Source organism: Blastomyces dermatitidis, assembly GCF_000003525.1.
Source record: "Blastomyces dermatitidis ER-3 genomic scaffold supercont1.3, whole genome shotgun sequence".
Classification (NCBI taxonomy): domain Eukaryota; kingdom Fungi; phylum Ascomycota; class Eurotiomycetes; order Onygenales; family Ajellomycetaceae; genus Blastomyces; species Blastomyces dermatitidis.
The window spans coordinates 6,975,016-6,990,011 of NW_025544776.1; the positions used below are offsets into that span (position 1 = coordinate 6,975,016).

The 14,996-nt window shown below is 44.7% G+C and overlaps 3 protein-coding genes across 7 annotated transcripts; 2 read left to right on the forward strand and 1 right to left on the reverse strand.

Annotated features, from left to right (window-relative positions):
• Positions 1–22: 22 nt before the first annotated feature.
• BDCG_16773 lies at positions 23–5,611 on the forward strand. Of its 4 annotated transcripts, none has more exons than XM_045425971.1 (7): positions 23–2,007; positions 2,078–2,146; positions 2,207–2,386; positions 2,448–2,472; positions 2,539–3,144; positions 3,218–5,388; positions 5,468–5,611. In XM_045425971.1, exons 1-6 carry the CDS (start codon positions 1,023–1,025, stop codon positions 5,061–5,063), a joined length of 3,711 nt encoding a protein of 1,236 aa, XP_045280601.1. In that variant the 5' UTR covers positions 23–1,022; the 3' UTR covers positions 5,064–5,388; positions 5,468–5,611. The 4 variants fall into 4 exon arrangements, with proteins under 4 accessions (XP_045280601.1, XP_045280602.1, XP_045280600.1 ...); XM_045425972.1 differs by having other exon boundaries at positions 3,218–5,381; XM_045425970.1 differs by having other exon boundaries at positions 23–646; positions 721–2,007; positions 3,218–5,611.
• Positions 5,612–5,947: 336 nt separating this feature from the next.
• On the reverse strand, positions 5,948–10,661 carry BDCG_03777. 2 transcript variants are annotated; one of them, XM_045419437.1, is made up of 8 exons: positions 9,530–10,661; positions 9,167–9,349; positions 8,958–9,094; positions 8,482–8,871; positions 7,860–8,405; positions 7,389–7,797; positions 7,152–7,319; positions 5,948–7,040 (listed from the first exon to the last, which is right to left on the reverse strand). In XM_045419437.1, the coding sequence occupies exons 2-8, from the start codon at positions 9,210–9,212 to the stop codon at positions 6,970–6,972; spliced, it is 1,767 nt and encodes a 588-aa protein (XP_045280604.1). In that variant the 5' UTR covers positions 9,213–9,349; positions 9,530–10,661; the 3' UTR covers positions 5,948–6,969. The 2 variants fall into 2 exon arrangements, with proteins under 2 accessions (XP_045280604.1, XP_045280603.1); XM_045419436.1 differs by having other exon boundaries at positions 9,167–10,661.
• BDCG_03778 (uncharacterized protein) lies at positions 9,885–11,461 on the forward strand. The gene is made up of 3 exons (XM_045419438.1): positions 9,885–10,346; positions 10,443–10,572; positions 10,758–11,461. The coding sequence occupies exons 1-3, from the start codon at positions 10,263–10,265 to the stop codon at positions 11,087–11,089; spliced, it is 546 nt and encodes a 181-aa protein (XP_045275741.1). The 5' UTR covers positions 9,885–10,262; the 3' UTR covers positions 11,090–11,461.
• Positions 11,462–14,996: the final 3,535 nt, after the last annotated feature.

The following is a 14,996-nucleotide window of genomic DNA, read 5'->3' on the forward strand; positions in this document are numbered from 1 at the left end:
TTGATGCGCTGAGACGCCACAAACACATGGCCACTAGGGTTTGCAGAAGCGGGCGTTTTAAGTATGCATCTGCCCTTGATCAGGATATTCCTCTTTCTCACCCTACGATGATCCTGCAATCATCACCATCTAGCGGCCCAGGACGAAGCATCGGATATTCGACAAACCGCATTGGCTTTCGTCGTCCAACTATATAGTCGCAGCTTAGAATGGAGGGATTTTATATGGGTTTCTAATTGAATTGAATTTTATGTTACGGAATACGCAGGCAAAAGAAATAGTTAGCAAAAACACTGAGCAACTATATCTTTATCAGCAGCAACTTTCTAGATCTGGTTTGGATGGCGTTATTTTACCAATTTATCCTGTTTTAGCAAGCGTATTAGCTATATTGTAATTACATACACAGCTAACTACGCCGACTAAGATTTTGTTTCTCACCTCCCCAGCCGTGATCGATTGCTCGTACGCTTTTATTCTTCATTCTTCTATTGTACTGCCAACAAGGAAAATTCGTGATTCTCAACCTCTCGCAAACAACCACGAGAGTTGGGTCCTTGCAAAAATGATAAACCTGTCAACCGCTTGGTGATAGCAGCCGGGCTCTAGCAGAATGTTCATGCCTGCCGGTGGCTTTTCTGACGATGTAAGAATATGAGACATACTGGCTAATGGGCAGATTTATACTGCATGCTTATTGTCTAGTTCTCTCACATAAAGTAGTCAGAGGGATGCTGCTCACTTGAGCCATGCCAGCAGTTTTCATTCCTCGCCCCCAAGACTGATTGGCTCGACTTATTTAATGCAGCTGGGAGTCAGGCCATGACATTGGCCGCCCAGCAGAGCCTTGTCAGATACAAACCACAGGCGGGGTAATTAGATGCAATGAGGCTGGCAAGTCTATGAAACTCCCACGTCCATCACCTGAAGTTTGATCGGAGTGCTCGAGTATCCTAACCAAGCTTCATCCTGTTTTTATTAATGTCTCGACTTCGGATTATCATAGTCATTGATACGACCCAATGTCATCCTCGGTGAGCAGATTGAAACATCAGGACTATACGATCGCATGGATATGTGCGCTCCCTCTGGAAAGTGCCGCCGCCGAGGCGATGCTGGATGAGAGACATCCTCCCCTGCCAACTAGTCCAAATGATGAGAACACATATGTGCTCGGGAGGATATGCGCTCATAATGTTATAATCCTATGTCTTCCATCAGGTGTCTATGGCACGACGGCAGCCACGAACTTAGCCTCCCAAATGAAGTTTACTTTTACGGCAATACGCTTTGGGTTAATGGTTGGCATAGGAGGTGGGGTTCCAAGCAAGGAAATTGATATTCGACTGGGTGATATAGTGGTTAGCAAGCCTACAAGAGAATTCGGGGGTGTCATACAGTACGATTATGGCAAAACAGTGCAACATGGGCAGTTTGAGCGTTCAGGCATGTTGAATAAACCTCCGCCGGTTATTCTGACTGCCATATCCAGACTGCAGGCTGCCCATAGATTAGAGTCTAGCAAGATTCCAGCGTTCATATCTGAAGCTGTGTCAAGGAATCCCCACTTTGCCCCGATTTCGACGTATCCTGGAGAAATTTTCGATATTTTGTTTGAATCCGAATATGATCATATTGAGTCGGGGATCACCTGTGACGACTGTGAGTTGAATCGAGTAGTGAAACGGATTACCCGAGATGATCATGACCCTGTTATTCACTATGGCCTTATCGCCTCTGGGAACCAGGTAATAAAGCACGGCCAGACCAGGGACAGGTTAGCTCGGGAACTCGGCATTCTTTGCTTTGAGATGGAGGCGGCTGGCTTAATGGACGTAATTCCCTGCTTAGTGATTCGAGGCATCTGTGATTACGCAGATTCCCATAAAAACAAACGATGGCAGGATTATGCGGCAGCAATTGCTGCCGCATACGCCAAAGAACTTCTCTCTGTCATTCACGAAAACCGGGTTGCAGATGAGCCAAAAGCAGGTTCATCGAGTCAGCGTATGCCAGCTTCCTGTGTATGCATTCCGCTATTTATGGCTTTTGCTGACATATAAATAATTGGTCCTAGTCTATCATTGTCAAGATCTCTCCGTTAGTGAGCAAATGCGATCTGGCGGCCTAACAGTTCGAGATAAGGGTGAGTGCATCTGCGATACTGCTATTCGTAAGAAGTTACCCGCTGACCTCCCGTGTGTAGGTGACGGCCACATCGACGATTGGCTAATTGAAAGAATTTCAAAGTACGACCATAACAGAGTCCATCGAAGGCTTTTGCATAAACGACTTCTGGGAACCACGGAGTGGTTCCTCGCCCATCCTGATTTCAAAGAATGGCTTACTGGAAACACCATTCCCACTTTATGGTGTTCTGGCAAGAGTACGACTCATTTCTATGCGTTCACTTTTAAAGACGATGCTGATGTCCAGCGAGTTACTAGTTGGCTCAGGCAAAACAATTATAGCGTTAGTACTCTAAAGCGTAGTTACCCCATCTTTGTTGTTTGTGTCCTGACGGTGAAGGATAAACAGAACGTCCGTGGTGGAGGAATTGATATATCGTTCCTCTAAGCTGCGTGCTCCCAGTATCTTTTTCTACTGCGAGACCGAGCATCCCAGATCACTCCAGCCATCATATATTCTCTCCAGTTTCATCAAACAACTATGCAGGTTCCTCCACGACGCGTACGTACCTTTCCCGAGAGATCTAATTCGAGAGATTCACATGTTCTTTGGACGCGAGCCACACACACCAGATTTTCAAGATCTAGAAGACCTTTTCGGCGACCTTTATCGTTACGCCCCAAACACGGCGTATGTCATTGATGGAATTGATGCTCTCGATCAAGGAAATTGCAGCAATCTTCTAAAATTCATTCTGCGCCATTTCTCTTGCTCAAGTGATCGCCAAGGATCAAAATGCATACTGCTAAGCAGGGAGCAAGTTCCAGGGTTCATGGACATCAGTACTTTCATCCCAGGAATCCGACATATTTCAACGTCTTCCCATGTCATGCGAGATATTCAGATGTACATCGAAACGACTATCGCCGACAAAACCTTGTCCAGAAAGCTCACCACAAATTCTTCATTGTTACATGAGATTAAAGAAACTCTATTACAAGAGTCCTCGGGGATGTAAGATGCCTCGACGCACCTTTCAGTTTTCATGATCCGATCCCCCATATGATCATACGCTAACAAACAATAGGTTTTTGTGGGTCTATCTCCAGCTTGAGATCTTGTGGGATACTTGCTTCACCGACGCACAAATACGATTATCATTAGGACAGCTTCCAAAAGATCTAGAAGAAACCTATCGTCGCTGCGCTCAAAGGATAGTTATGCTGGACAACATCGCGGTCAAGGTATTGAAGTGGGTCAGTTTCGCTACGAGGCCACTTCATATTGAAGAGCTGAGAGAAGCTGTTGCATTTACTCCACTAGATACTGAGTGGGATGCGGAGAAAATACCACAGCAAGAAATCGTTGCTGGGTGTTGTGCAAACCTCGTAGTTGTGGACCCTATTGACGGCTGTGTACGTTTTGCTCATAGTTCTGTAAAACAATACCTTGAGAGTAACCACGGAAGCCACATTGAGGGGTATCCTGTCAACGCAGACCAAGGAGATCTAGAATGTGGAGAGTATTGTCTTGTCTATCTTTCCTTCTCCGACTTCAGCCTCCAAGTGACAAGGGCAGAAGAGGTGACGGTCGCCTTTCCAAACCCAGCGGCTCTCATTAAGGGAGTTTTCCGTTCATCATTGATGGCACCTTTCCGCCGAATTCCGAGGGGCCAAGAGGGCTTCGTTCCTGTACGAGTCCCAAATACACGCGCAAAAAGGACATCTGATCGAACCAGCTATAAGTTCCTTAATTATGCCGCTAGTGGCTGGGCACTCCATATGAAAAATATCGATACTGCATCGCCCTCCTGGGAACGGTTTGAACATGTCGCAACAAATTTCAGTGACTCTTGGAATTTCCATCCTTGGGTGAGTGGTGGCCGTTCGGCACAGTCGCGTCTACATGCTCTCTTTGGCTGGGCAGTCAAGGAACATCACGAGCCACTTTTGTCCATTGCTCTGAGGTCGAAGAAGGATTTACTGGCTATCTGTGATCTACCCCTGGTCGATGAAGGGTTTCCCGCACTTCATCTTGCATCGAAACTTGGGCATTACGCAATTGTTCAACATTTGTTGCGCTTCTGCAAAGTAAATGTGCTAGATGTGGAAGGATATGCTCCATTGCACTACGCTGTGGCCAAACGCCGTTTGGACGTCGTGCAGTTGATTTTACGCGCTAATGGCTGCAAAGTGGGCATTAAATCCCGGACTGGGGACACACCACTTTTCCTAGCTGCTATCAACGGAGACGAGGATATCGCACTGGCTCTTCTCATGGATGGTACAAGGACCAAGAACGGAAACGCTTTTAAATATTACGTCTCACTCTTTTCTCCATTAGCAGCGGCTTGTAAATATGGGCACCCAACGATCGTCCAAATGTTACTAGAACATGGAGCTCTTCTAGGACAAGACTATAGCTTCGGGAGGACACCTTTATCTCTTGCTACCACAGCGGGACATACAGATATAGTCGAGCTCTTACTTAAATGGGGGTCACCCCCTGACGGCAACAACCGGGACGGTTCCACACCGCTCACAGAAGCTGCACGTATTGGAGACGAGAAGCTGGTCCAGATGCTGCTTGAAAGGACTAAAAATCTGGACTGTGAAGATCACGATGGCCGTACGCCTTTTTTCTGGGCGTCAAAAGAAGGCCATGTGGAGGTGATGAAATTACTGCTTGCAAAAGGTGCTGATTACGGGCGTGCAGATCAGTTTGGTGATACGCCTTTATTCCATGCTGTAAGGAGGAATGATGTGGAGATGGTTCGCGTTCTGCTCGAGATGGGTGCAGACCTTAAGACGAGAGCTCATGGCACCAACCTATTGGACTTTGCGCGCCAAGTGGGAGAAACAGAAATAATAGAACTGCTGCTCAAGCATGGTGCCACTGACAGTACTGAGGCCCAACTCGGCGAGGAAACCTGACAACGTCGTTGAGTCGGAAGTACATTATTGGGAACCGGAGGGGAAAAAACGGCTGGGACTGCGGAGGAGCCTAAGGAGAGCCAAAGAGAGGTAAGGTGCCTGGGGTGGTGGCGTAATGGTGGCCAGCCCGTTCGCAGGCGGCAAAGGAGTTAAAATAGCAGGCACACGCCGAGCAGATATATATCTATTTCATGAAGCCACAGATACTCCGCATTCTCCACGGAAACAAGAAGAGAGAAAATATGGTCGAAAGATCCGTTTGTGTTCGCATGTGCTCCACACACAGCGCAAATTGCCAAAAGGGCAGTGTGATGTAATGTATATAGTGAGCTCCCTCTGCACATAGCGCATAGCGTTCCAAAGCATGATTAAAAAGAATAATGAAGCTGACGATCAATGCTTAGATATGTCTCTATTTTCTCTCTATTTATTATAGAAAAACCAACTTTTCCATGCAAAAAACACTGTAACATGACATCACATGCACCTCATCAAAAATATTTGAATGCTCTGACTCATACAGCTCAGATCAATCTTCAAATCTTCATTCTTTTTTTTCATTCTGCTCTTTTCATACATTCTCTACAGTATTTACATTCCTGCTGTTGCTTGGGAGAAAAACAATGCTGTGATCCGAAGGATCCAGCTGGCGGATTATTGGCTATTTGTGCTATTTGTGCGTTTGCTGCATTTGTCGGTTTCTGCCGCATTCCCCCTATTTGCTTCTGCTGTTGATGTTGCTGCTCTGGGCCTGATTGTTCATGTGAAGCCCTCTTGTTTTTTGATCGTGATTGGTGGTGCGACAAAGATGATCCATGTCTTAGGCTACTAAAGGAAGAAAACGTGGTTGATTTCGGAAGCGGGAGCCCCGCGTTATACTCTTCTCTATGTTCATTTTTGATCTCTGTGTTCATGGCATGCACTGCTAAATGCCCTGTAACATGATCTCATGTGATGTCATGTGCACCCCTTTGAATTCATGGATGGGATTGAACAGCCGGCTCTGTGGCCTGTACAGCTCTGATTAATGGTGATAGGGGTGATACGGGGTGGAAGAGGGTGGTAGGGGGAGAGGGTGGTAGGGGCGGTAGAGGTGGTGGTGGTGGTGGTGGTAGAGGGGGTAGGGGGTGGAAGGGGTGGAAGGGGTGGTAAGGGGGGGGTAGAGGCCCGAGGGTGGAAGTGGTAGAGGGGGCTGCGCATTGATGCTTGTATTAGAGAATGCAAAAAGCTACATTTGGCAAACAAGTATATAAAAATAACTAAATTATAAGTAAGAAAGAAGAAAGGGGCATGAATGGAATTCACATCTCAAAAGAAACAAGACTAATAATTAAATAATTTTTACTAACTAGTTACTACCTCCCTATGTCACTGAAACCCTCACCCATTCCCCATTTACCCATACTTGCACTACATGCACGCATGCAAGTTCTAGCGGGAAACGGACGTAATTTGAGGGGGGAAAAAAAAGAAAAGAAAAGAAAAGGGGCAAAACAAAGGGAGTGAAAAAAAGGGAGTGAAAAAAAGGGAGGGGTTTGCCCGAGATGATAATAGATGGATGGGGGCCCATGCACGGCGTTTAGCACACAGTAAGCAAAGCCAGCCCGTGGTTTGTCGGGTTGTTATGGACGGGGGAAGGTAGGGGGGTATCACTGCTTGAATCGATTGAGGTATGGGGGCCGGGTTTTTGAGCGTGTTGTATTAAAGGGATATGATACATGTATGATATGATGGCATGGAAATGGAATACAATTGGGGGGAACAAATGATTATAAAAGCAAGATCGGATCGGATCGGGTCGGATTGATTTTAGTACGGTGGGAGTATTAGTTGTTATGATATGGCCATGGTACGATATATATATAGATATCGCTGATTCCGATATTTTCTTTTGGCGTTTATTTTTTCACCATAGATTCAACATCTTTAGGATATCGTGGCGGTGGAAATAGGAGCGGTTGATTTTGCCGAAGATGTCTGTATTTTGTTATTTTTTTTTTCATTATTTCTGTTAGCCATACCATACCATACACTACATGACCATGGTTTTCGTAAGGTGGAAAATGGGGATGGGGAGGGAACACATACACATGGGTATACTGAGTAGACACACGCCGACCTGAATACTGGCGATGATAATGAAGACCCGTTTCGGGTTGGAGAGCACGATCCAGTCATAGGCGAAGTATGTCAGAAGGAAGCTGAACATATTTTTGAAGACGAGGAGGCACGTGAAGGCTTCGACGGCGATTTGGCCTGGTGTGTATCTGTTAGCATCCGCGATGGGGAGGCGGGTAAGAAATAGGGGGAAAAAAAAATACATACGATGCGCATCAACAACGTACAACGCACTCGCCACCGCCCCCATAACCATGCCGACAATGACAAACGCAAAAAAAACATCGGGCACCACATATCCAAAGCGCGCCACGTCCGCCGTCGTATACCCAAACCCATACAGTCCCAGGGCGCTAAACACCAGCTGGAACAGCACTAGCACGATGCGGAACTCGGGCTCATATACACCGCGGTTCAGCTTTGTGAGCAGCTTGGCGGAGTAATCGGCTAGCAAGCCTGAGAGGACGAGACCGGCGATAGAGCCGATAAAGGCGCCGGTGTAGAGGTAGCCGATTTTGTCCTCAGTGAACCAGAGCGGCGGGAAGCTGAAGAGTGCGGCGAGGACGACACCGATGAAGACAGTCCAGCCGATTAACACGCCCTGGGTCAGGCAGGCCTGGTTGTTTTTGTTTGTTAATATTGGAGTGGGTAGGATAGGGGAAGGGGGAGGCGTCATACCCATAAAATACCCGGATGTAGGAATAACGGTAGCGGGCGGAGCAATAGCTTCCAGTAACTCTCATCTGTCTTGCGCCCATTGAAAGGTTTCAACGATTGCCAATACGTCACTTTACGCGGGATGACATCGCGTGCCGCTTCCTCGGTAATGACAGGGTCATGGCCATTGTCATCCTCATCTCTAGATTCGTGTTTCTCCGCCTTCATTTCTTCCTCACGGGACTTTTGCGAGGATGACCTGTTGTTGTTCTCCGTATCCAATTCAATGGGTTGAGTGGTGTTAGTAGGAGCAGCGGTGGTATTATTAGGGACAACTCCTTGGCTAGATTCCCCTTCGAAATCCGTGTTGAGATGAGCCGCCCTCCTGAAAGCGGTTTCGGGAGCGCAGAAAATGACCAATGGCAGACACGCGCCAGAGAAGATGGCGAGGAAATTAAAGGTCCATTCCCAGCCCATGGAGACGGTGAGCTTTCCGACGATGACGGGGGTGAAGAAACTGCCGCCGAAGAGGGCGACGTTAGACAATGCCATCCGTTTCCCACGTTCCTAGAGGTTTTATAATTATTAGAATTTGCCCGGGGGATCCCAAAAATTAGTTGGGTAGGGATAAACAAAAACATACATGAACAAAAAACAAATCCCCCACACTTGCATTGACCAAGGCCTCGTACGGCGCCAGTCCCACTCCCTGGAAAACTCTCGCAACCAGCAAACTCTTATAGCTGCCGGCACTCGCGCCGCCCCAGGCGGAGCTGAAGATCATCACGATGCAGCCGAGGATATAGAGATGGCGCTTACCCCAGACCCTGGCGGAGGGGACGAAGAGGAGGCCAGCGACCCCAACGCCGCAGAGGTGGTAGCCGGTGAGCAGGGCGGCTTTCGTGAAGGTGGTTTCATAGTGGTGGGCGAGGGTAGCGGTGTTTGCGGCGAGTAGGGGGCTTGTTGTTGCGCAGAGGAGGCCGACGAAGGAGAGGACTGCGAGGATTGCGTCGCGTTTCCAGAGGGGCCAGTTCTTGGGGGGGTTATGTATGTCAGTATAGATTTAATTTGTAATAGGCGCTTTCATAAGTAGTTGTATATAGGAATTGGAGGATCTACCAGGGGATCATTGGGGTCATCGCTGGGCTGGGGAACGAGGATGATGGGTGTAGGGCCGGAGGTGTCATATTTGAGGTGTGGGGAGGGGGCGAGCTGTTCGACGGTGCTGGAATCGTCCTCGAGGATGAAGGTGGTGCCTGCTCAGTATTAGATGAAGGTGAAGATGAAGATGAAGATATAGATATAGATATAGATATAGATATACACACCAGGAACGTGGTCGAGGCGGGAGTCCTGCAGAATCCCAAGGCCCATGGTTGCGATACGGATGAAGTATCAAGGACCGAATTGGCAGAGAGGAAAACTTCCAACCTAGCCCTCCGGCGGGCTGGTTTATTTCGTCTCTATTGAACTATCGCAACTATCGCGATGCGGGGTAGAAGAAGCATTACCTGGTGGTTAGTCGGAGTTAGTCGTAGTCGAAGTCGTTCGAGGTGTCTGTCTCTCGGTGGATGGGATGGGGAGAGAAATAATCAACACAGCCAAAATAAAAATAAAAAAAAGCACTCCACAACACTAGCAGACTGGCAGGCGGCGCAAGCAAAGTGGAGTAGCCATATGGATGGATTCACATTGGCAAACCACAAAAGGGGCAAGATATTCATTTCATGGCATTCACCATTGTTGATATTCACTTCACCGTGCAGTGTGCAGCGTGCAGCGTGCAATATGTGAATATGTGATTGTTCAAAACAGATCGCGTGCCGAATAACAGTGCCGAGTAACGGGGGGGGATACACTAAAGCACCCCCGAAGACACAGGGCTTGTTTAGGGCCTCCATGCCTAAGTCCTAGGCTATGAATTTAGATAATCATAACTAAGTTCCCTCTAACTAGTTAGCTAACTAGCTAGTTAGTTAGTTAACCATAACCTTATTAATAACAAGCAAACCACGATCGCGATTTTGAGTCCGGCTGCAAACCATGGATCCGCGCCTGTCAACCCAACATCATGCCTTGGTTACTCTGCAGTAAAAGTAAATAAATGGACTAAATAACTAGTTAATAAATAATAAGGAAATAGTCACAATTCCCCACGAGCGCATATAGCTTAGTTCAACATGTAGTTAATTATTATTTATCCTTTTGCAGCCAGCCATCCAGCCAGCCAAGAATGCGTCTTATTTCCAACGCTATTAACTTTAACAATCCCCCAGCTGTCTTCTCCTCCTCCTCCCCCTATTTTCGACGTACTATGCGTAGCTCTCCCATCCGCCTCAAAACTACAAACTTCTTCTTCTCTTCTTCCTTCTTCTCTTCTTAATTCTATCACCAATCAATCAATCAATCAAGCAATCTCTCACAATGCGTCTCGCCATCACCGCCGCCGTCGCCTCTTCCCTCCTCGCGCTCGTCGCGGCCCAGGCTGGTGACCTCCCGAAATGTGCTGTATGTCTCCTCCACCCGACTAACCTAGATGACAACCAAATATATATATATATATCAATCGTGACATTGCTAACAACATATAATAAATAAAAACAGCAAGAGTGTGCTGGGCCCGCCATCCCCGCCGACTGCGGCATCGACCCCGAGTGCATCTGCAAGGCCAAATCCTTCATCGACGCCATCACCTGCTGTGTCGCCACCAAGTGCGACAAGGATGAGCAGGAGAGTACGTATATATATATTTCTATATATATTTGCATATATACATATATATTTGCATATTTGCATATTTACATATATACATATATATTTGCATATTTACATATATACATATATATTTGCATATTTACATATTTACATATATACATATATATCTATATGGTATAAAAGAAATACTAACACCCACCCCAGAGGCAATAAGCATCGCTAAAATAACCTGCGCCGCCGTCGGCGTCACTGACCTCCCCGACGCCGCCGTCTGCGATAGCGCCTCTTCCTCCGCCTCCGCCACCCCCTCCTCCCCTTCCTCCAAACCAACTGGCTCAACCGCCGGTCCCACCGCGTCGTCTGAGCCTACCAAGTCTGGAGCGGAGACCACCCCGACCGGCTCTCCTACTGGGTCTGGCACTGGTGCGCCACCCCCTGCGGGAACGGAGACGCCTGCTGCAGGTAACCGCGTCGGTGTGGCGACGGGAATGGGGGTGGGGGTTGGGCTGGTTATGGGGGTTTTGGGGGTGATGTAAATGGAGGTTGGTTGTGGATTTGAGTTGAGGATTTGAGTTGAGAGAGTGAGAGGAAGACCTCAAGAGTATGGGTTGAGTAGCTGCTAGTGGTGTTTTTATGACATGTTCAATATACGGATCAGTCCCCGTTTTGCGATGTGATATGGGTGTTGGATGTTGATGGAGATTGCAATTTGTCTCCAGTTGTCTACCTGTATAATGGATGGAGATGGAAATTGAGATTGAGATGGCAATGGCGATGGCGATGGCGATGGCTGTTATATCGATTTACCATACCTAATTAATTATGTAATGACAATCACTCTGTTTCTATATAAAACTCATCTTTCTTTTCCTTCTGGCCGCATACATCTATACCTACTATAAATTCACATCTATATACAGCTTATCAACCTACGTGACACACAAACGTGGCATTATATCAACCTAATTGAAACACCCAGGCTTTCCCCATTCCCCACATATCGTATCCCATGATGCAATGCTGTACATATCTCCTACATATGATACAGATCAGATCATATCAAGATCGGACCAGTCCATGAAAAAGGTCCCACGGCAGATCATCTTCGCATAACGCTGTACGCAGTATGCGAGGTGGAGATGATCAATTACCCGCACTCCAACTCAGCACCTCACTACGACAGGTAGTAGGGATTGGGAAATATCGCCACTAGTTACTGGTTGTGTGTACGTAACTGTCCCTCGACGCGGGGAAAGAGGACTGGGAGATGTTAGATGTCTTCCCCGCAGCTTGGACAATGTGTATTTATGTGTGTATGTGTGTATCTGTATCTAGGTTGTTGCCGAACCGAACCGGTCCTGCCGGTGGGTCTGTACAGGTCACTGCTGTGTCGCCACACGATATTATAGGTTTGACTCAATCCGGGAACTAAGGAACACTAGCCTAGCTTGGTTAGATCTCTGAGATCTCAACCGATCCAGATTATTAATATCTTATTAATCACTAGCAGGAAAATGAGCCCTATTATTGCTATGCGTACGGAGTAGTTATTTAATATTCTTCCTTTTGTTATTATCATTCACAGACTGATGCAACTTCACCCTGCTTTCCCCCAGCTTTCCGTGTCCCTGTTATATGCAGGGTAATTAGTTCTTTGCCAAGATTACTCCGCAGGTTCCGCCCCCTTTGGGATCATACACTGGGGAGGCTCTAGACCTGAGACAGTCTCTATGCTCAGAGAGCTCTATACAGAAGGATCTCTATGTGAGGGATCTCTATATCTGGGAAATCTCTACGTATATATGGAAAGGCTTTGAATCTTGATACACCTGTTGAGAGATCTGTGAGACGAAGCTCATCGTCTTAACGCCAAGACTGACTAAACTATATATAATAATATACTAACTCTATTAAGACTAATATGTTTCGTGCGTGTTCATAACATGAGTATTATGTGGAATTAAGCTTTTATACTGAAAAAACAACATTTCTGATTTGTTGATATAACTAGTTAGATTCACTATCTCATGTTTTCTACTCTTGTATTCTCACTATTAACTTTTTTATTTATTATCATCAAATTTCTCTGTCATTTCACTCAAATTTATATCTGATGTCAGTATAAAAGATAAAGCTTCAAGATCAAGGTCTGATTATAGTGTATGTAGTAATATTTCTCTCTATCTGAAAAGTTGATGTTGATAGGAGTTCCATTTTATATCTTAATTAGAGTTAGGGTAAATAGATTACACACATCAAAACATGCCAATACAGTCAATCTCTTGTAATCTGGTAGTTTTTGTGTCTTTAATACACTAATGTACACGCTAAAAACAACGCCAATTGTGCCTCGCGGCAAGGGATGCGCTGGTAGGGTAGGCTGCCGTAGTTAGAAGTCAACATAAAAAAGCAATCCATCCCATCCCATGCAGAGGACGATTTGCTGTTCTTGACTCGCTGCCTGTGTCTTATGTAGGTGGGTGGGTGGTTACCTAAGTAGTTACCTACATTAGTACGGAGTAGCAGGTAGCGACACCCCGACTGACTACTCTAGGTACTGTATGACTATCTCCATCATATCGGGGTGATGGAATGAATAGACCGAAGAATGAAGACTCAGCCTTACCGTGAGAGTGTGAGGCTCTGCCACAGTCGTTATATATCAAGAACTAAAATTGGTGGATTGAATTGAGTATTACATAGAACGCTTGTTATTATCTGATAAAGAGCAACAAGCTTTAGTTTTTCACCTGATCATTGATGGGGCGGCAGAGTACTTCAGTTCAATTTTCTCTTTCAGAAATCAGTGTGCTGAACATGCTGAACATAAACAAATGGAGAATAAAAACTAAAAGCTTGGAGGAAAAGCAGTATGAGTACAGATATCAATAATGACTGTTTTTCTTTTTTCTTTTTCTTTTTTTCTTTTTCTTTTTTTCTTTTTTTTTTTCTTTTTTTTTTAGACAAGATGTCAGGTCACGTGATCTGGCTTACTAATCCTTCCACCATATAACTTTCCACAAGCTAGCAACCTTTCAATCACACAAGCTTTACATCTTTCACAGGTTATGAGACCTGTTTTGTGCAAAATCACTGTCAATTCAGAATTCCTTGTTAATATACTCATTAGTTGAACTACTGCTTCATTTGATACACTCATCAGAAGTTAAAATCATCTTATTCTATCAGTATTGATGTGTTTGAGATCTTGATAATCAATAATACTACTGCTCACTTAAAAAAAAGAGGCTTGTAGAAAATGCATTACATTTGCAAAAAAGCAAGAAAAAGAGAACAATATTAGCAAGGATTCAATAAATGAATATTGAGAATTCAATAAATGAATACAAAGATGATGGATTCAACACAATTCCGCTCACATACATATTCACAATCTCATGTTCTTTTCACTGAATCAGTTACAGTTGATAATAATGATTCTTCACACTTATACTCTGTCAGTGAACATTCTTCTGAAGTCTTTGAAAGCTTTATTGATAAATGCTCTGCAACACTCTCTTGATTCAAAGCTGGTTTGAATACAGCTTCTGACACGGTCAGGTCAGCTCTCTGATCTACTTAACAGCTTAATACTGATTCTCTTGATGAGAATAATAAACACTCAGATGTCTACTGTTCAGGCGAGATAATATCAAATCAACAGATGAAGCATCTTAAGATGATACTTGAGATAAATAAGAAGAAGCAAAGAGTTCTAGAACTTGAACTACAACTGAAAAAACTCTGTTAACAGAGATTCTCATTCTCTACAGATTAATTACAGAATGTTAACAATCATTCTGTTATTACATTAACAGTCTGTACAATCACATGAAATTCTAATCTCAGTGAAAGATTGAAATTCAATCTTTATAAACTGAATAGCTGTGTTGACAAGACAATCTCTCAATTCAAGAAAGATGTTAAAAATACTGTGAGATTAAACAGTTTAACTGATACATTCAATTACATCACATGAAGCATCTTCATGAAATTGAAACTGGTTAATACACAGTGTTAATATATGATAGAGAAATGACAGACTCAGAACTCTCTATAAAGAGATGATGAATAAGTATCATTCTGAGATGTCAGAAATCAGTGACTCTACACATTCATCTTAAACTTCTTGAGTGCAGGTGTCAGATCACATTTCTTCAAGTATAATGAAAATTAAATTGCTTATACTTTATGAAATGCAATTGAACAGAAATACTCTGTTCTTAAAACACAGTTATATTATAAGACAGTTCTGAAATTCATGTCTTTTGACAGTATACAGGTCATCAATCTATATACATTCTTTGATAAGTTCTGATCTGTCATTATGAAATTGAAGATGTTGAATGCTTTCTCTTCAGATGTGTGAATATTTAATACCTTCTACTCAGTTCTATCTGACAATTGAAGAAATTATGTTCAGAAGAAGATAGAGAAGATACA